Source organism: Mus musculus, chromosome 6 (genome assembly GCF_000001635.26).
Source record: "Mus musculus strain C57BL/6J chromosome 6, GRCm38.p6 C57BL/6J".
NCBI classification, from domain to species: Eukaryota; Metazoa; Chordata; class Mammalia; order Rodentia; family Muridae; genus Mus; species Mus musculus.
The window spans coordinates 38,661,970-38,683,474 of NC_000072.6; the positions used below are offsets into that span (position 1 = coordinate 38,661,970).

General features: G+C 50.3%; 1 protein-coding gene across 1 annotated transcript, besides 1 other annotated feature; it reads left to right on the forward strand.

Annotated features, from left to right (window-relative positions):
- Positions 1–1,099: 1,099 nt before the first annotated feature.
- Positions 1,100–18,896, forward strand: Clec2l (C-type lectin domain family 2, member L). Its single transcript, NM_001101507.1, has 5 exons — positions 1,100–1,447; positions 11,474–11,548; positions 14,828–14,994; positions 15,540–15,640; positions 18,159–18,896. Exons 1-5 carry the CDS (start codon positions 1,267–1,269, stop codon positions 18,268–18,270), a joined length of 636 nt encoding a protein of 211 aa, NP_001094977.1. The 5' UTR covers positions 1,100–1,266; the 3' UTR covers positions 18,271–18,896.
- Positions 2,032–3,214: an enhancer, noted in NCBI's record as "Hipk2 Hh enhancer fragment". NCBI's record gives its function as "Hedgehog-responsive enhancer" and the evidence as "EXISTENCE:reporter gene assay evidence [ECO:0000049][PMID:26912062]".
- Positions 18,897–21,505: the final 2,609 nt, after the last annotated feature.

Here is a 21,505-nt window from a genome sequence, read left to right on the forward strand (position 1 = left end):
GGATGACTGGCTTGGGCTCCCAGGCCCATCTGTGCCCTAGGCTTCCTGAAGTCCATTCTCAGCTGGCTGGGACATGTGACAAGTTCCTGCAGCTTAGCTAGGCTGTGATGACACATGAGTGTCATCCGGCACTTGGGAGGAAGAGGCAGGGGGACAGTTGCTGGAGGCTAGCCTGGTCTACTGCGAGCCCCAGGCCAGCCAGAGTTATAAGTGAGATTCAGTCTCAAAACTCTCAGAAGAGAGGCAGAGGGAATGACTCCGTAGGCAAAGTGCTTGTGGCACAGGCCTAAGGACTAAGTTCAGATCCCCAGTGCTCAAGTAAAAAGTTGCATTGGTGTTGAGCAGCTAACCCAGCAGTGGGAAGTGGGAGGTGGGGTGGGGAGACAGACCTATCCGTAAAGCAGGTTGACCAGCTCACTTTAGTTGAATTGGTGGGCCCCAAGTTGAATGAGGGAACCTGGCTCAAGAAAAAAAAAAAAAAAGATGGTATCAAGTGTGGAGGTGTATGACTTTAATCTCAGCACTTGAGGGGAAGAGGCAGGCTAGAGTCAGAGGCCATCCAGGTCTATATAGCAAGTTCTAGGGCTGCATAGTGATATCCTATATTTAAAAATAAAAAGAAAAGTGGAGAGTGAATATACCCAATGAAGACCTCCGGCTTCTATGTGCAAACGTTAACAGTCACACAGAGACAAAATGTGGAGAAAAGTCCCTGAACCGCAATAGATGGTCAGTATGGCTCTCTGGTTGCAGTGCTGCTTGGCCCTGTCCCCTTGGACCATGGCAGCGCTGAGTCGGGGATGCGGTGGGGGTGGGGGTGACAAGTCCCAGCCCCCATCCTTGTTCTCTGCCTCCAAGGCACCCCAGGAGCAGCCTTCCCAGGTCCTTGTCTTGGGAAACTCCCCCCACTTTAGAAGATGCCCAGCAGCTGACTCTGGAGGAGGAGCACCTTGGCTCACAGCTGCGAGGGAGCCGGTGGCGGGGCCAGTGGCCTGGGCTGTCTTTCCTCCCCGCAACCCCGCCCCGCGGTCGCGGCTCCCTCGCAGCCCGGGCTCCTCCCCCGCGCGGGGCTCGGCGCGCAGGCTGCGGCGCGCACGGCGGGGACCTGAGCGTCTCCGGCGCGGGAGCCGGGCTCAGCCCCGGCTTGCGGACGTCGCGGTCCCGGAGTACCGAGCCGGCCTGGGCGGCCCGCGGGGCGCGCGCAGCGCGGAGTGCGCGTGGGGCCGGGCTCTGCTGCCCGGTGCAGGAGCGCGCGCGCGTCGCGGCATGGAGCCGGCCCGGGAGCCCCCCGCGCGCGCCCGCCCGCCGCCCCCCGCAGCTCGTCCCGCGCCCGCTGCGCCCAGGCCGCGCTCTCCAGCGGAGGCAGAGGCCCGTGGCCCAGAGGGGCTGCTGAGGCGATCCGGGTCAGGCTACGAGGGCAGCACCAGCTGGAAGGCGGCCTTGGAGGGTAAGCGCTCAGCCTTCCATCCCCGGTCCCTGAGTCAAGACCCAGGAAATGGCCAGTCACCTTGACAGCTCGCAGAGGAATGGATCAGGGGGATTCGTTAGTATCAGGGGAGGCAGATGTCACTATGGGAGGGGAAAGGGGTCCCTGGGGACCACCTCAGGTCATTGTTTTGACAAATCTTTGCTGCCAAATCCCTCTTTGACCTTGGAGCAAGCTTTATGCTCCAAACCTTAGTTGGGTCCGAAAGTGAAGCACCTTCGTGGCAGCCTGAATCTCTAGTAGAGAAAACATTTAGTGCCTCATAAAAGCAAAAGCTTTGATTCCCTGCACCTTGGGGGCGCCCTGCTAGTGATGGGGTTGATGGAGAGGAAACCCCAGAGGACTTTCCTAACCATTCTGGGATGCCACCAATTCCTTCTTGTTATACTGGCTCAGGGAGTGACCTCAGGCTATCTAGAAGACACTGAGCGAAGAGACTTCATTCAGTTCACAAACTGTTTTAGGAAACTTGGGTTGGCGTCCAGTGAGTGGTGAGTGTTGCTCGGGAGATGCAGGAGTTGGACACAGGGAGGGTCAGCTTCCAGGTACTTCTCACGCTTCTACCTAGTAGGAACTGGATAGCGTTAACTAGGGGCTGAGTCAGAGGAGGGCATCTCAGAGTAGGACATCTTTTGGGGGTGTGGAACAGACAGGAGAGGGTGCACTAGGTCAAGGAATGACGACAGGAGGTGGCTGGAATTAGCCAGTTCCTTGTGGATAACTGAACCCTAGGGTGCTGGGTGCTGATGAGGGCATGAGAAAAGAGGGATGGAGGGGGAGAGAGAATATGAGCAAGAGATCTGAGAGACCACCCAGGCCAGGCTACAGAAGTTTGTTGTTGTTTTGTTTGTTTGAAGGTGCTGCCGAGGGGTTAAGTCAGCAGATCTCCATGGGGAGGACCTGCTGTGGAAGGCTGCGTAGTGAGGAAGGTGGGTGGTGGCCTGGAAGGGACAAGGCCACCTGTGCCCAGATAGGCGATGGGGCAGCAGAGCATGAAGAACCTTTGGCTGAAGTCTGTGTGCCAGGGCCAGGCACTGCCTGTGGAGGGCTGTGCAGACTCTAAGGAAGTCTAATAGTGGGTAGGAACCATGGAGGTGAGGACACAGTTTCCCCGGATGCAAGGTATTACAAAGGACCACCAGAAGCTTGGGTGGGCTTAAAGGCCAATCAGCCCTTCTGGGATGCATGTTTCTGGTTAGTGGTTGGGTTTTCCCAGGGACCTAAGCTTGCCTCCTACCAATGGTATTTCTTATGTCATTCCCTCCCTAGTCTGTATTTCTTCATTTTTTGGGGGGGGGTATTTGAAAGGGTCAGCTCTACTAACCTTTACCCTTAACCCCACTGGGTAGAGCTATTTCAGGGAAGTGTGGCTGGCTGGCTCTGGCTTTATCTCTGGCCCTGAATATATTGACTCTTGTCCTTCCTACTGCCAGTATGGCTGACTGACCCTGCCTGTCCACTGGTCACACACTGGGATGGAGGAAAGCAGGCCTCTCTCTGTGGTGGTCCAGCACATCACCCTTCTTGGCATCTTCTTGTAGTGCAGCCTTGTGTCATCTGAACTAGGACCACTGATATCACTGATATTGCCATTGCTCTTCCTTTGGCCTCTGGTGCACATAAGAGCCCTCTCCCTGCCCCTGAACCCCCACCATGGCTCTCGGGGGCTTGGTGTCTTGGCCTGATGACTATTCTGTTTTAGTTCTCTTGGTGCCCTACCTCCATTCAAAGAGGAGAGTCAGGGGCTTGGGATTTGTTCTCATCAGTGGCTGCCACCATATGGGGCCTTTAAGCTGGCTTGTTCTTTCTATGGTGCTAAGACACCATCTTAGGCCCTGGGCATATCCAGCCCTCACAGAGATCCTAGAATAGTCTGGTGAGGTGCAGAGAGATGGTCAACATGAGCTACTGTCCCAGCTGGTAGGCTTCACTTATTTACGCCCCACCTTTCTCGTCTGTGAACCATGGCAAGATTTCCACCTCACGGTGCTAATCAGAGAAAGGTCTGGAGTGTAGGCTCAGTTGTGGTGGCTCCTTTCCCAGCTCCCTGAACATAGAACCCGACAGCCTGGGTGAGGGAGGAGTCCAGGGAGCAAGGATGGCCAGCCTCTCGGATGGGGTCCTTTGAGTTGAGTTCTTTGAGCCCTCACTTCAGTTCACAGGTGATCCTGGGGTCCCAGTGGGTTTGCAGCCTCTGCTTAGTCTGGCCCCTATCTTGACAGAAAGCCGGAGAAGCTTCTGAAATGATATAGCTGAGCCCCCAGAGGCACCTGCCCCTTCATCCTTGCCCCATGCAGCTGAGGCCCCACCTATGGGGCAGGGTGTGGGCTTGGTTACACCTTGACTCTCCTCTCCACCCTTAATGAGTGCATCCGCCCTGGAGAGGATGTGGAGAGTGAGGGCGTTGAATATCTCACTCAAGGACACGCCGGCCACTAACACTTGAAACCGCCAAGGGATTTGCTTCCCTCTGCTAGGAAAAGCTTGTCTCCCTTCCTGTGCGACCAAGGACACTGGGCTCAGAGGGGCTAACTGGAGAGACTCTAATTGCACTTTCTGAGCACACAGCTCTCCTCTCTTGCCCTCTCAGAAGAGTCTGCCATGCCTCCTTCCTCACAGCTCGAGGAGAGCATCAGTCTAAAGGCTGGGTCCTCAGCGAACAGTTAGCACTGTAAACAGAAACCAGACAGGTTGACCTGGGGAAGGCTGTGAGTCTGTCCCTTCCAAACCAGTGAAGACTGATAAAACTGACCCAGAGTGCTCTTCTGGGGTCTGAAAACTCTCAAGGTGATTCAAGATAGGGCTATTTCTAGCTTTGGAACTGAGAGTGGGGCACAGTGTTCTGGGTAAGAGAGGGGACAGAGTGACTGCATACCTCAGGCTGTATAGATTTCTCAGTGGTCACCAATTCTGAATTTTTAATGTTGAAAGTTTTTTTTATTAGGGCACAAACCCACAACTTCCTGATCAAAACCACACTCATGCATTTGGCAAAAGCTACTTAAAATTTAAAAAATTACCAAGCTCTATATCTGAACATTTTTAAATAGGCAGGATTACACTGGGCAGGCTGTGTCCCAGCTGTGTCGTCAGCTATGGGTCTTTTTTAGGACGTGGGCAGAGGGGAGTGGGATCTATCTGGTATGAAGAGCCCATGTTTTCCAGTCTTCTAATACTAATGCATTTAGAAACCCAGATAATCTGAACCTGTAAACCCTGATTATACAGATCATATAGGTGGGCCACTGCACACTGGGATGATTATCCAGTTGGATGCTTGTGAAAAGTAGAACTATATTCACACCACAGGAGCCCTGGTGAGACCTAACTCCTAGAGCCACAGAATGTGCCCTCGGGTGGAACTGTGGCTCTGGCTGGCATGATTAGTTAAGAGGAAGCCAGAGTGGAATCAGTGGGCCCCATCCAGTATGAACTGGCGTCCTTAGACGATCCCAGACATAGCCTAGAAGGACACAAGCTAAGGATGAATGAGGATGATAAAGTCATGGGCATTCAGCAAAGCAGCAGAGGCAGGATGACTCAAGCAAGGCTCCCCTGAGCCTTCAAAGGCAGCATGGTTCTGCTCCATGTTTGCACTTCTGGTTCTTATAACTATGAGAGGACACCTTATTTCTGAAGCCGCCCAGGTGATGGCACTTAAGTTATGCGGTCTTGGGAAACAGGCATCACAATGACTCCAACTGCCTACCCCAGGCTTCCAGGAGGCCGACAGTGAACGGTGTCTGGAGTCCTAGGCTGTCCTTCTGCCCACACTGCAGTGTTGAGAGGAAGCAGCCCCACAGGGAGAGAGGAGGCTCTTCAGTTGTGGTGACAGTGGGCATACATGTACAGACCCTCCTTTTCTACTGAGTTCCTGCAACCCACATGAATTGTAAGGCTATCTGAGGACACTACATTCAGTGTAATAGTTTGAATTTCAGTCTGAACTGTGCCAAGTGATGGCTGTGCCCTACTTTAGGAACCCAAAGGAACTTGAGACAGTTCTAATACAAAGGAGCTTAAGGCTGGTGGTCACAGTGGTGGTGCATAGAACTCACCATGTCAGAGACATAGCTCCTTCCTCAGCAGCCACAGGTCGCCAGGACCTAGAACCTTCATCAGACTCCGAGACCCAAGAATACTCAAATATTGAGTCTAAATAGCATATGTGCATGGAATCTGCTCACATCTTATATGCTTCGAGGTCTCTAGATTCACTCTAATATCAAACATAATGGAAATGCTCCTTAGTTGCCATTCTGTACTGTTGAAGGAAGAGCAACATGATATGAAAATCTGTACGTGCTCAGGGCTGATGCGTTTTACTCATCTCGATCTGGAGTTGGTTGAGTGTGCCGATATGGCCCTGCAGATAGGGAAGGCCTTGTGGACATTGATACCTCATAAAAACCTGAGAGGTTTATTCTGAGATGAAGAACGTGGAACAGAATAGATGCTCGGTAACTTCGTTATGTGTCCATACCCCGAATGGAGCAGAGAAGCCTGGGACATGGTTTCAGATGCTGTGTCCTTGTCCTCAGTACGTAACTCACACACTGTACGTCCTCGGTACACAGGTTTGAAAGGTGAGGAGGAGGCATGCATAGCCCTGTGCTCTCCACTGTGGCGTTGCGTAGTTCCAGGAGTCAAGGACTGGGCTGAGTCTACTTTGAGGACAGCATAGCACTGAGCCAGAGCTCCTGGTTCCAGGAGCCTCTGCCCTCGAACTGCCTGAAGCCACCCACCCACTCTCCCAGTGTACACAGCCAGAGTTTCTGGCTGTAGCTCAGGTTGGACCCTACAGGAAACCAGTGTAGACCACTCAAGGAATCCAGTGCAGACTCCAGCATAGACCCCTGAAGAACTCTAGCGGAGAATCCTAGCATAGACCCCTGAAGAACTCTAGCGGAGAATCCTAGCATAGACCCCTGGAAGAACTCAGTGTACTCCCCTGAAGGAACCTAGTATAGACCCCAGCAGAACTCAGCATAGACTCCCCTGAGAGATGTGACTTAGTCCCTGAGAGGAACCCAGCATAGTCTGGAGAAACCCAGTGTAGACTTCCGATGGAGCCCAGCATAGGCTCCTAATGGAATTGAGTATAGATCCCTGGAGGAGCTTAATGAAGACTCTTAGAGAAGCCTTCTAGGCCTCTAGTGGGTCCCAGCATAGGAGGAATACAGTGTAAACCCTGGTGGAGCCCCAAATAGGTGTCAAGCTGAATCCATTGTAGCCTCCTAGAAGATCCTAGTGAGGACCCCATTGGTCGATTTCTGGAAGAAATAAGTGTAGACCCCTGGAGGAAAGTACTGTTGGATCCTGATATAGCCCAGTGTAGCGTGCAGAGGAACCCAGCATAGGCCCCAGAGGAGCTTAGTGTTGACCTCTGCTGTGCTCCTACAGTGAACTCAGGCTCCAGTGAACTCCTGAGTCCCCCTGCCTTAGTGTGAACAATACAAGCACCTCCAGGAATCAGAATAAGCATTTTGAAAGAAGCTCGGACTCTGTGGGGGAGGACAGACATTCTTCCCTCTCCTCCTGTCAAATAACTCTCGGCAGTATGTTCAGAAAAAAGCACTACGCCATTACAACAAGAACAGATTGCTTTAAGAGAGGACAGCCATGGCACAGCTAGAGTGAGCCCCAGACGCCTCAAATTATCTTATAGAAAAGAAAATCCCGGTAAGAGAGTAAGAGGGTGGAACTGAAGAAATCTTCCCAGGAATAAGCCAAAGAGGTAAAGAGACAAGAAGGAGGGAGGGGGAAAGAGGGGAAGAAGAGAGGAAGAGGAGGAGGGAAAAAAGAAAGAGGACGACCAATCCAAGATCTCAAACATTTGAAGACAGATTTTCAGAAGGAAATCGGAGAATGAAAGAGAAGAAATAATAATATAATTAATTTTTCTTTCTGGCACTGAAGGATATGAATGTCCAGGTTGAAGGGGACTATCAGTTGCCCACTAGAGTAGGCAGAAATATCTATGACCAACAACTGTGACATTCGAAATGGAATTCTTGGATAGAAGCAAATTAAGAGGTTGAAAGAAAATGTCTCATGATGAGAACAGAGAACTAGGCCTCCCAAAAGAAGTGTTTGTGTCAAAGTTCTGAAGAATGATTTCCAATCTATAATGCTTAGCCCAGGGTACTATTCATCATGGGGATTAATAAAATTTGTTTGGAGTTATGGCGTGCACGCATGCACACACACACACACACACACACACACACACACACACACACACACACGTGCATGCAGTATCTGCAGAGGCCAGAAGAGGGAGTTGGACCTGGATCTGGAGTTACTGGTGGCTGCGAGTCACCTGACGTGGGTGCTGAAACTGAATTCAAGTCTTCTGTAAGAATAGTTCACACCCTTCACCACACAGTCATCTCTCTGCCCCTGTTGCACTTCCTCTGGGGGCAGGCACTGAGATATTTGCTTTATCAAGACGAAGGAGCAAACTACAAAAGAGCAGACATGGGAGAGGAAGAAGAAGAAACCAACACAGAATCTGGTAGAGAAACTCTCAGGCCACTGGTTCAGGGAGACTCCAGGCAGGCTGGCAGCTGGCGACCTGTCAGACCAGAGCAGGTCAGAAGGGTCCAGATGCCACATCTTCGAGTCAGTTGCTTTGGATTGAATGCAATTTCCTCCCTATATTCATATGCTGATTCATAAGCACCAATGTGAGGCCCACCAATGTACCTGTACATTTAATGGTCAAGACAGTAGAAAATGCCAAGCCAAAAAGTTTATAAGAGGCACCCATACCTCCAAGTACTTTACAGATAACTGTAACAATATGTAGACAGTAATGGGAAAAGGGAAACCAGTGGGTGCTAGCACATGGGAAAACTGCACCCCTGCAGTATTGCTGATAGAAATTGTCTTAGTCAGGGTTTCTATTCCTGCACAAACATCATGACCAAGAAGCAAATTGGAGAGGAAAGGGTTTATTCAGCTTACATTTCCATACTGCTGTTCATCACCAAAGGAAGTCAGAACTGGAACTCAAACAGGTCAGGAAGCTACTGCAGAGGCCATGGAGAGATGTTCTTTACTGGCTTGCTTCCCTGGCTTGCTCAGCCTGCTCTCTTATAGAACCAAGACTACCAGCCCAGAGATGGTCCCACCCATAAGGGGCCTTTCCCCCTTGATCACTAATTGAGGAAATGCCTTACAGCTGGATCTCATGGTGGCATTTCCCCAACTGAAGCTCCTTTCTCTGTGATAACTTTATCTGTGTCAAGTTGATACAAAACTAGCCAGTACAGAAATGTAAAATGTTGCAATCACTGTGGCAAACAGTTTGGTGATTCCTCAAATCTTTTTTTTTAAATTTATTTATTATATGTAAGTACACTGTAGCTGTCTTCAGACACACCAGAAGAGGGAGTCAGATCTCGTTAGGGATGGTTGTGAGCCACCATGTGGTTGCTGGGATTTGAACTCAGGACCTTCGGAAGAGCAGTCGGGTGCTCTTACCCGCTGAGCCATCTCACCAGCCCCGATTCCTCAAATCTTTATACAGAATTACTATGCAGCAGTTCTGCTCTAGGCCTGTACTCCCAAAGAACTGGAAGCCAGGGCTCCAACAGATTTGTCCACCATGTATGTTATTCACCGTCTTCTGGCCCCTGCAGTTACTAACTACACACACACACACACACACACACAGAGAGAGAGAGAGAGAGAGAGAGAGAGAGAGAGAGACAGACAGACAGACAAAGTCTGCCATAACTCCTGGTGAAAACTCTATTTTAGCTCACGGCTCAGGCTCTAGTGCATCATAGCAGGGAAGTCAAGGCCAGAGCTTGAAGCAGCTGATCACATCCACAGTCAAGGGCAGAGAGAAATAGATGCATGCATGTTTACTGCTTAGCGTACCCTCTCCACTCCTGTATGATTGAAGCAGGGCCCGAAGCAGGGAAGAGTGCCACCCACAGGGCAATGGCTCTTCTCCCAGTGATGAGCACAGACATGCCCAACTGGATCTAGACAATCCCTCACTGAAACGCTCTCCCCAGGCGATTTAGCCTGTGTCATGTTAAAGCTGACTGTTGCAGATAGATAGACCATATAATGAGATAATGAACCACAGAAAGGAGAGTGGTTCTGTTACATGCGACGGCATGGATGAGTCATGAAAACATGCTAAGTGAAGTGGGTCTGGTACCAAAGAAGAAATGTGAGATTACACTCGTGAAATCAGCAGGACAGGCAAGTGGGCAGGGACAGAGCAGAGTAATGGTGACGAGGACATGGGCAGGGGAGTTACTGTTTAGTGGGTATGGAGCCTTTGCTTATAGAGGTGAAAGGTTTGCAAACAATAGTGGGGATAGCCTGGCTACTTAATGCTATTCATTGAGCACTTAAAATGGTTAAAATGGCGAATTCAATGATCATAAGATACATACCACAATGCAAATCTACATATCATAATACCGTGGGCCAGCCTGATCTACATAGTGAGTTCCAAGACAGCCAGGGCTATACAGAGAAACCCTGTCTCAAAAAACCACCACCCCCCCAAAAAAAAGAGGCCCTATGTTTTAGTTCTAAAAGGCTTCATTTATTAAGATAAAAAATGTTAGGTCAGTCAGTGGCAGCATATACCTTTAATCCTAGTCTTTGGGTGGCAGAGGAAGGCAGATCCTTATGAGTTCAAGGCCACTCTGGTCCACAGAGTAAGTTCTAGGACAGCTAGGACTCCATAGAGAAACCCTGTCTCAAAAAAAAAAAAAAAAAAAAAAAGATAAAACTGTTAAGTTGAAAGTGGAAATAAAAGTAGATAAAGAGAGCTTGGAGGTGTGGGTGGGTGGCAGTCGTGTAGGGCAGGCGGGATGTCAGGAGGTCTGCGTGGAGGAGGAGGGCCTGGGGAGCAGGGATCCTGTCATAGGGCTAAGGAGCATCTAGGTCAGAAAGCTGTGACTGCCATGGGGGCAGGAGGGATGACAGAACTGGGATCATGGTCCAGAATCGTGGCTCTCAAATGCAGGCATCACCACAGTCACCCTGAGGGCTGATTCCAGCCTGTGCTCAGTTCCACTAAGTTTTTTTCAAATCCTATTTTTAATGATGGTTCTTAAGCACTTTAACCTCCCTTGTAGCCCATCCCCCAGAGGTAGTGGGGGAAGTGGACCTGTTTAGAAAGGTCCTTTGGGGTAACTCATCTGTGGTGTCGGGAAATCAGCAGTTCATTTCACAGGTCAGCAGGCAGTGGCAGCTCAGTCCACTTACAAACACCTCACGGATGCACCAGCAGTTAATAGTGTAATAGAGTCCCATTAGGAACAGTGGTGACACGACCCAAAAGCGACAGCCAGGCCTCATCCTTGGCTCCAGTAATCAGGAGGGACCAGGAAGAATGCCAGGAGAAGTTCTCAGCTGTGCCTCTCTCAAGGAAGTGGAGATCAGTGAAGACGTGAGAGCCACAAGCGTTGCACAGTTAGCTGTAACAGCAGGCCAAGCTCTGTCTCCATTGCTCATTGGAGTCCTATTTATGCCCTCCAAACACCACGTGACCTCCAGTGCTTTGCCTCAGCACATGTCTTGCCTCAACACATGCATCCAATCAGCCCGAATCCTTGGAAGCAGCAACAAACTGCAGCACAGCACTAGACGTTTTATAGTGCATTTCTCTCTATGGCATCAATTGCATTACAACTACGCAATGTAAGACGGACCAATACATGCCTGTTGTTAGCAAAGAATCCTTCATCACGTGTCTTTTCACGTGCTTGCTTTAGCAGAACATCCTCTCTCCTGTGTCTGCTTCAGTGAAAGGTTCCTTCACGAGTCTACCTTAGCCTTTCACCTGTGTCCACTTTAAACATTCCTCCACGTGTTTGCCCCAGCAAAACACCATCCAAACGACTTTCCAAAGAACCCTTGAGTTTCTACTTCACCACCACATAAGGCTCTTGCTGTTAGGACCTGGCAACTGAGTGGCAGCCGATACTGACAAGTTTGTCTTCTCCTTAGATACCACCACACGCCTTCTGCTGGGAGCCATTGCAGTCCTCCTGTTTGCCATTCTGGTGGTGATGAGCATCCTGGGTGAGTGTGCATGTCACAGTGTGTCAGCAGTGTGGTTTCTGCACACCTAGTCCCCCTGTGTCTAGCTAGGTAAATTCCCCCACATACCAGGAATTCGGGGTGTATGGGGGATCGTAAATTAGAAATTGGGTGCCAGGTTAATAATATAATTGTAGTCTAAAGCAATACAGTTCCATGTGGACTGTCCACATCCCCTTCACCATCCACACAGAAAGCAGAGGTACCAAGGAATTAGTTCGTAAGTGCTGTGGGCATGAGGAGCTAGGCAGCTAGTGCCTCTTGGAGGTGATAATTTGGAGATATGAGACTTTAAATGTCACATTTATTCAACAAATACTTATTGAGCTTTGCTACATATAAGATCCTAGACTAAGTGCTGTTGGTGTGGCTAGGGGAGGTGGGCAGATAGGGTGGGAAGGGAAAGGAGCTCCCCCGTGTTTGCTGATTCTCAGTTGTATTCAGCTCAAAGTCACCCTTATGCCAAAGGGCATGCCTTGGACTGGAATACTCTGGTCGCTACACAGGAAACATTTTAAAGGGGAAAGGCTTGCAAGCATGAAGGGCTGTCTGGTACTGGACTCCAGAAGCAAGCGGGACATTGGAGGCTCTGAACGGAATGCCACCATACCCGGCTTATGGATTGATGGGGATCGAACTCAAGGCCCCGTGCATGCTGGGCAAGGGCCTATCAACTGAACTACATCCATACCCTCCTTGTCTTCAACCTTTTAAGGATTTTACTTTTATTATTTTATCTGCTGATGTGGGTGCTGGGAACCAAACTCAGGTTCTCAACAAGAGCAGCCTGTGCTTTTAACCGCTGAGCCATCTCACCAGGCTCTTCGGTCTTTAGAAAGCAGTTAGAGCAGGAGCAGGTAGCCTCATTAAAACAGTGGAACTCCACGGACATGATCAGTGTCTATCACGGTCTCCCTCGTCCAGCTTGTTTGATAAGCAGAGGGCCTGGGTGTGTTTGCAAACAGACCAAGTAGCTAGCTACTGGACCAGATCGACTTCGCCTAGAATAAGGCTACAAGAGGAATTACTTTTCCTTCGTTCTTGGCCTGGGTCAGGAGGTCAGGGGATGTGTGCTGGTTCAGTTCTAGCAAGCCTCAGCTGTGTCTCAGGAGAACCCAGGGAGGTAGCCACGTCACAGCCAGTACTCCCAAGTGGACCTGTGTCAGTGAGTAGGTGTGTCTAGAGAGTGTCTGGTAGGGAGTCTGTGTCCATGGGGCTGCAGGTCCCCAGGACAGTGCAACTCTTTAGGTAATATAGTGTATTCTCGGCCCTGTCTTACTCAGTATTTTAATTATTGATTTGTATGAAGAAATAACCAAACACATGTTCATGGAATTTGAAGTTAGCACAACTCCATACAGACAATGGATGGAGAAAAACAGACAAGGCTAAAATTGACCTTTAAGGCCTGCATAGTGGCACACACCTGTTACCGCAGGGCGAGAGATGGATATGTGGGATGATCGGGAGTTCAAGGTCAGCCTTAGAGAATTTGAAGTCAGCTTTGGCTACCTGAGAGTGTCAAAATCCAAAACTAAAACTTACCTTCAAAACTTCTAATGAGCCAGACATTATGGATCTTGGTTTTTTTATATATATATTTATTTTTTTTATTACATATTTTCCTCAATTACATTTCCAATGCTATCCCAAAAGTCCCCCATACCCTCCCCCCTACTTCCCTACCCACTCATTCCCATTTTTTTTGGCCCTGGCGTTCCCCTGTACTGGGGCATATACAGTTTGCGTGTCCAATGGGCCTCTCTTTCCAGTGATGGCAGATGGATCTTGCTTTTAATCCCTGAACTTAGAAGGCAGAGGCAAGCAGATCTCTGTGACTTTGAGGCCAGCTGGGTTTGCATAGTGAGATCCTGGCCAGCCAGGGCTAAAGAGACCAAGAGACAGGTCTTGGAAGGCTGATGAACATTTGGAATGGCTTTCCGGAGACAGACAAACAAGGGTGTGTGTGTCTGTATGTGTGCATATGAATATGCCTTTGTTTATGTCTGTGTGTGTAATGTTTGTGTCCATGTGAGTGTGTCTGTATATATGGCTGTGTGTATACACGCAAGTGTGTATGTCTGTGTGTGTGAGCATATCTGAGTGTATCTATGTCTGTGTATGTGTATGTCTGTGTGTGTGTGTCTGTGTGTGTCTATGTGTGTCTGTGTGTGTATGTATGTATGTCTATGCGTGTCTGTGTGTGTCTGTACGTATGTCTATGTGTGTCTCTGTGAGTCTGTGTATATGTCTCTGTGTGTCTCTGTGTGTATGTATGTATGCATGTATATGTCTGTGTGCATTTATGTCTGTATATCTGTATGTATATGAGTGTGTCTCTCTGTGTCTGTGTTTGTATGTGAGTGTCTGTATGTGGATGCCTGTGTGTGTGTGTATATTTACAATATACCTGTGTGTGTATGTGTCTGTGTATATGTCTATGTGCATGTCTGTGTGTGTATGTCTCTGTGTGAGTGTATCTGTGTGTGTATTGGTGTGTCTTTGTGTGTCTGTGTGCTACAGAAGCCTGAAGATGACATGGGGTCCCTAGAACCGGAGTTGCAGACAGGTTTGAGCTGCTATGTAAGCAGGACAGCAAGCTGCTATGTTTGGAAGGACAGCACGCACTCTTAACCTCAGGCCATCTCTCTATCCCCCAATTGAAATACACACACACACACACACACACACACACACACACACACACATTTAGTGGTGGGGTTACGGTGTAGAATTCAGGGTACAGTTTACAGCTTGTTCTCTAACTTTGTGGTCCCAGGGATGTGGTTAGGTTGGAGTGTCTTTAGTCACTGAGCTTCTCCCTGGCTCAGGACTCAAATTGTAAAAGGAATTTCCCAGAAGTTCAGTGATAAGCAGGGTTATAGAGATAGCTGGCGAGTGCGAGCCTGCTTATGGGAGTGGCATGCAGTCCTGCCAGGTCCTACTCTGGCTGCCGAGATGTGGCTTCCAGGTCCGTTCCCGATCAGGGTTTTTAGGGTTAGGAGTGTCTTACCTTGTGTTTGCCCCTGTACCATTTCCCATGGTGACACACTGGTCAGCTTCCTCAGGGGCCCCCTTCTTGTCCGTTTCTCTGGAGCCCTCCCTGAGGCATAGGGAGGCATAGAGGCATCAACAGTGTCTCTGAAGGGCGTTGAGGTCCAGAGAGATGGAGAGAGCTGTGGGAAAAGGACTGGGGCATGCTGGGAACAGGGCGGTGGGCAGGCACTCTCACGGACCTCAGTCTGCTTCCCCTTCTCCAAGCTTCCAAGGGCTGCATCAAGTGTGAGACACCCTGCCCGGAGGACTGGCTGCTCTACGGAAGGAAATGCTACTACTTCTCGGAGGAACCTAGGGACTGGAATACGGGAAGGCAGTACTGCCATACACACGAGGCGGCGCTGGCCGTGATCCAAAGCCAGAAGGAACTGGTGAGCACGTGGTCAGACGCAGGGACCCTCAGGTCCATGACTGACTCTAATGGGACACCCACACCCAAGTAGAATGACCCGCTGTGTGCCTGTCTGCAGTCACTTAGCCACCTCACAGCCATGGGTGTATAGGTGAATCCCCTGGGTCTGAACACTCGAACCCCGCCCCCGCAGACCATCATGCAAGGCTGGTTGGCTGAGCTAACTCAGACTGAAGAGGGTGAATCCAGAAGTAGAGGTGGGAATAACCTACCAGGGGTGAGATTTGGCCAGGAATCTAGCGTATTCAGCGGGCCACCCCTGAACTCCCAGCTTTCAGCCAAGGCAAACTGGGAGGATGGGACCCTTTTCAGGCTGGTGTGTACATCGTAGCAGGCTTTGGAAGCTGTTCCAGTCTCGCTCTAGCAGCGTGATGGTCCAGGATGCTCATCCGTCCATCAAAGCGACACACCCTCTCCATCCCTCCCAGTCCAAGCCTTGGCTTGGGCCATGCCCCAGTGACAAAACTGCACCCCATGCCCGGGTTTCTCTCTTTCCTTTTGCAGGAATTTATGTTCAAGTTCACACGGAGGGAGCCCTGGATCGGCCTGCGCAGAGTTGGGGACGACTTCCACTGGGTCAATGGGGACCCGTTTGACCCAGACACGTGAGCTGAGGCTCCATTTCCTGGGAGAGAGATGAGCTTAGCTAGGGAAGGTGTAAGCCCTCGAGGCCCCTCTCAGAGAGAGACACACAGCTTTGTGCTAACTAAAGATTCCAGGTCTCTAGGGTAAAGTAGGGGTCTGGGGCTTGATCATCCCCTAAGTCCAGCCTGGTTCCGTGGCTTTGCCGTACACAGAGCTTCACAGTGAGGGGTGCAGACGCCCTCTATCTGTGATTACCCCATCTATGCCACTCCTATTGGCCAGAACTTAGTCACGTGTCCATACCGGGTTGCAAGGGATGATGGAAGGTGTGGCTTCTGTAGGTATTGAGCCCCGATTGTACTGTGCTATGGAAAATAGCTCTGAACGCAGTTGCTTAGTGGTTGTCCACGGTTGCCAACTGCCCACTGTGATAGCATCTTCGGGTGCAGTGCCCCGAGGGAGGTGTTGGGTGCACTGTGTCTTTATTGTCCAAGTGATGTGGCCATGGTCTTGGGCAGTGGGGAGGATGGTAGTGTAGGTGTGTGGGAATAGCTGGGTAGGTTTAAGGACAGGCAGGTCACTTCTGGGAAACTTCAGCTTCTAGTCTGGACTCTAGGGACCAGTGCGTCCTAGGATGCCAGCTCGGAAGAAGCATAGCTGCCAGCTTGCGGGTGGTGGGAAGAGTGTCCCCAGGAGCTGAAGTGAGAAGGCCCTGGAGCAGGGCTGCTGATGAATGTGGCCATCAAGGCTAGTGTCAGCCGGCTCCCCTTCCTGTCGCTTTTCCTGGCACCCCAGTGCTTGGGGCACCACCCCCTTAGCCCCTCCGTGTCTTTTTCTTTCTCTCAGCCTAGACCTTGGAAGAACCTTTCTTTCTTTCTCTCGTTCTTTCTTTTTTTTTTTAAAGATTTGTTTTATTTGTTATATGTCAATACACTGTAGTTGTCTTCAGACACCAGAAGAGGGAATCAGGTCCTGTTACAGATGGTTATGAGTCACCATGTGGTTGCTGGGATTTGAACTCAGGACCTCCAGAAGAACAGTCAGTGCTCTTAACCCCTGAGCCATCTCTCCAGCCCCTCTTTCTTTCTTCCTTTCTTTCTTTCTTTCTTTCTTTCTTTCTTTCTTTCTTTCTTTCTTTCTTTCTTTCTTTCTTTCTTTCTCTCTCCCTCTCTCTCTCTCTCTCTCTCTCTCTCTCTCTCTCTCCCTCCCTCCCTCCCTCCCTCCCTCCCTCCCTCCCTCCCTTCCTTCCTTCCTTCCTTCCTTCCTTCCTTCCTTCCAGATTTATTTATTTATTTTATGTATGTGAGTACACCGTAGCTTTACAGATGGTTGTGAGCCTTCATGTGGTTGTTGGGAATTGAATTTTTAGGACCTCTACTCGCTCTGGTTGGCCCAGCTAGCTCTGGTCAACTCTGCTAGCTCAGTCCTTCTCGCTCCGGCCCAAATTTATTTATAATTATACATAAGTACGGTGTAGCTGACTTCAGACACGCCAGAAGAGGGTGTCAGGTCTTATTATGGGTAGTTGTGAGCCACCATGTGGTTGCTGGCATTTGAACTCAGGACCTTCTGAAGAGCAGTCAGTGTTCTTACCCGCTGAGCCATCTCGCCAGCCCCAAGAACCTTTCTTTTGCCTTTCTGGAAACTTTCTGCTGTTAGTGTTCCAGAGAGTTCTGGAGTCTAGGGTCTCTCCAGGGCTGACCACTGGGCAGGGACCTTGCACTTGGGTCAACACCCTCTCAGCTCCCATGGAGGAGACTGGGTCAGCAGTGCGGTTTCTATGTCATGCTCCCAGGGCTGTGTGTGGTTTGATGAATTGTAAGCCGTGCGGCCCCTTTCTTCCAGTGTGACCCCATTACTAGGGCTGGTTTGTCACTCCCTGCGAGGATGACTTAATTTAGCCCGTGTTTCCTGACATTGTGCTGTCAGAGTGCCTACATGAGTAGGGTACAGAGCCTGCACCCTGTTTAGAAACTGGCTGCATTGGGGACCGGTAGGGACACACACAGCCTTGAAAGGGACATTGAAAGGTGCCCCTTGGTGCAAACAGGGTTCTGGGGGAGGTAAGGTGGGTAGAGGGTGGCTCTGAACTAGGCACCTTAGAGCAGATCCCGGAAGGATGGAAACAGGGCACAGAAGACAGGGAGTATCAGTGTGTGTGTGTGTGTGTGTGTATGTGTGTGTGTGTGTGTGTGTGTGTGTGTGTAGCAATTCCAGTGGCTGGACAACAGTCAGCGGAGGACCAAGCCAGAAAGATGCACCAGTGTCTATCTTGGAAGATACTGCCATGATGGCTTGAGGGAGCAGGGACAGGCCAAAGGGCCCTTAGGACTACCTGGGAGCACCTGTGATGGGCTTCATGGGAGCACCTGTGATGGGCTGCATGGAAGCACCTGTGATGGGCTTCATGGGAGCACCTGTGATGGGCTGCATGGGAGCACCTGTGATGGGCTGCATGGGAGCACCTGTGATGGGCTGCATGGGAGCACCTGTGATGGGCTGCATTCGAGCACTTGCTTTTTTCTCTTTCTACCACAGATTCACTATCTCGGGTATGGGGGAATGTGTCTTTGTGGAGCCCACCAGGCTGGTGTCAACGGAATGTCTGACAACCCGTCCCTGGGTGTGCAGCAAGATGGCCTATACGTGATGAGGCTCAGGCCAGAGGTGGCCCCTGTGCCCAGGCCCAAGGGCAGTGTCCGTTCCACAACTTGCTTCCAACAGGAGCCGCCACCCTCTCTGAATGGAAGTAGTGGGGAGGGTGGCCTCTGCCACTGTCCCCTTTCAGGCTCCAGAGCTCCGAAAGGCCTTGGTTCCTGGTCCCTCTTGTCCCCAGGCAGGTCCTGTGGCCTAGCAGTTATATCTCATATGCTAAGTAGTGTAGACATCTTGCCCCATACACACAAGCACACACGTGTACACACGTGTACACACATGTACACAACACACACACAGGCTCTTCTTAGCGGGTCACCCTTCCTTGGCTCTGCCTGGAACCCTCCCTCACTGCAGCCCTGGTGCTTCTGGACAGATGGGGCGACACACGGGTTATATGACTTCTGGCCCAGCCTCCTGCCCGCCCCTGTGGCTTCTCTGAGACTGCTGGGTGAGACAGGCAGGCACAGCTTCCTCCACACCTTGGAGAAAACAGCCCAGGGCTAGAGGCTGCTCTTTCTGCCCTCCCTGCCTTCCCAGGGTCCTCAGGCAGGGCCCCTGCTGTGCTGTGGTGCTGTCCTATCGGTCACTAATGGAATAAAGACACAACTGCATCTCTGAGTCTGCTGGCATTTGTTCCAGGGTCGCAGCTTGGGGATGAGCAGAGGGGCAGAGGGACCACCAGAAAGATGCACTCGTCCCAGTGTGACAAGCCACGTTGTGGTTGGAACCTAGGATGGAAAAAATAGGCAACAAAATGGAAGACATTTTCTAGTCAGGCCTCATTTAATGCTAATGGTGGCTGTGTGCAGGGTGGACTTCATTCTGGTAGCTTCCTTAATATTTGACTCAACATGGCAAATGCTTATTCATACCTATTGTGCTGGCTAGTCTTATGCCAACTTGACACAAACTAGAGTCATCTAAGTGGATGAAACTTAACTGAGAAAATGCTTTCATAAGATTGGGCTGTAGGCAGGCCTGTAGGGAACTTTCTTAACTAGTGATTAATGGGGGAGGGCCCAGCCCATTGCTCATGGTGCCATCTCTGGGCAGATGGTTCTGGGTTCTATAAGAAAGCAGGCTGACCAAGCTATGGAGAGCAAGCCAGTAGGTAGTACTCCTCTGTGGCCTCTGCGTCAGTGTCCTCTGGCTGGCTGGCTTTGAGGTGGAGGCTGGTCTATGCATGCCTGTTGCTGAGGAGGGGCCACCTCAGAGAAACACCTCTTCATGTCCACAGGCAATTTCACTTGTCTGTATCTCCATCACATGGCTTTCCTACTAAGTACACACAGTACTAAGTACTAAGTACGAGTAGGTCCTGTGGAGACTGTCCTTTGTAAGCAGAGCTCTGGGTCTCCTGCAGATGCCTTTACCCTTCAGAGACCACACCTTCCTCCTCAACACCTCTAGTTCATAAGGCTGGCATCTTCCATGATCCTGCCTCTCTGTGGCCTCATCTTCTGGCTTATCCTCACTGTAAGCCAATGAGCCCTATGAAAATATTGGAGAGAGAGAGAAAAAAAAGTTTCTGGGGACTCTCCTAATTTTTTTTTTCATCATGTTGAACCAAGGGCCTTTATCGCTCATGACTGGTTCTCACCCCCACAGTGTTCGTCTGGCGGAGTGTAAGCTTGGTCTTCACCTGCCATCCTGGCGGAGGCAGATGCGGTTCCTTGTGTCTTCTCACCAGTGCGGGTGGCTTCCGCGTGTCCTTACTCTTGGATGGAGTGACTTTGTGCGTATGGGTGTTTGGCCTGCATGTCTGTGTGAGCATCGTGTGCATGGAGTGCCTGCAGAGGCCAGACAAGGGAATCAGATTGCCTGGGACTGAAGCTACAGACACTTGTGAGCCACCGTGTAGGTGCTGAGAATCAAACCCAGGTCCTCTGGGAGGAAAGCCAGTGCTCTTAACCACCTCGCCACCTCTGCAGCAGAGACAAACCCTCCTCACCCTTGACATAGCCCCCATGGAAGGCGAAACCTAAACTCTCTTTTGGATGTAAAAACTCCATTTGTCTGTCTACCATCCATCCGGTCTTTTTATTGTTGTTTTTCCCTCCAGACAGGGTTTCTCTGTGTAGCCCTGGCTATCCTGGAACTCGCTTTGTAGACCAGGCTGGCCTCGAACTCAGAGATGGGCATGTGCCACCAGGCCCCTGTTTAGTGTAAAAGAGGCTAGAGGCAGGATAATTACAAAAGGGATGTCCATTGACAATCCACTGGCTTACAGAAGTTCTGAAATCCATCCCCCTGGGGTGTGAAATCCAGATGCTGGGGAGGCCAGGGATTTCCTCAGTGGCTCTGACTCTCTTGCCTTGGGTGGGTGGTGGGTGGGGCTTCTTTGCTCCTTTGCGTGCTATGCTGAGGGGTCCCCTATCCTCTGCAGAGTCTTTCTGTTCTGTTGATGTCAGTGTGTAGGCTGCCTGGCTCTAGCTATCAGCCAGTCTGAGGATTCTGAGAGCAGAAGCAAACAACAGGAGACATTCCTAAACTGTAGTGCCAGGGTGAGGTTCCCATGGCAATGTTATCTCCTCAGAGATGCAATATGCTTTTGATTATCTGCATCCTATCAAAATCCCTTCCCAGGTTTTCAGGGCTGCCTAATTTCTTTCTTTCTTTTTTTCCTTCCTCGTTGGCTCTGTTTTTGCTGTTAACATATTGGTGCAGTCTTCAAGGGACTGGAAAAGACACACACGGGCAGCCATACTGCAATCCTGACATGCCCGGGGAGCCTAGTTCATTCGTTCAGTTGAATTTTTCTGCTAAAATCTTTTAAAAAATCTTTCTCTTTCTCACCTTCTCCTCCTTCCTGTGCCAACTCTTCACAGTCTTATGTAGCCCAGGCTGGCCTTGAACTCTTGGTGATCCTCCTGCCTTAGCTTCCTGAGTCCTAGGATTGTAAGTCGCACCTGCCTTCTTTTCCTGGTAGAGTCTTTTTTACTCCCACATTCCTTCACATTTTGAATTTAATTTTCCTTTACTTATTTTCAAATAGACTTGTGCCCACTGCCCCTCCTCTCAGATCTTACTATGTAGCCCAGGCTGGCCTTGTGCTCAGCCTCTGCACAAGGCCATCTCTGCTGAGATTAAAGGCATTCAACACCATGTCCAGCTGATTCCTGGTTAATTTCACCTCCTATAAAGCTCCACTGAGAAGAAAAAATAAAAATAAAAGAACAACAAGACAACCCCCCCCCACACACACACACACACAACTTTGTTGCAAG

Excerpts from the sequence above, each read along its gene's own strand:
- Clec2l (NM_001101507.1), top strand. The coding sequence starts at position 1,267 with ATGGAGCCGGCCCGGGAGCCCCCCGCGCGCGCCCGCCCGCCGCCCCCC. Across the intron at positions 11,549-14,827 it reads GGTGGTGATGAGCATCCTGG|CTTCCAAGGGCTGCATCAAG; the intron begins GTGAGTGTGCAT and ends CCCTTCTCCAAG. Across the intron at positions 14,995-15,539 it reads TCCAAAGCCAGAAGGAACTG|GAATTTATGTTCAAGTTCAC; the intron begins GTGAGCACGTGG and ends TTCCTTTTGCAG.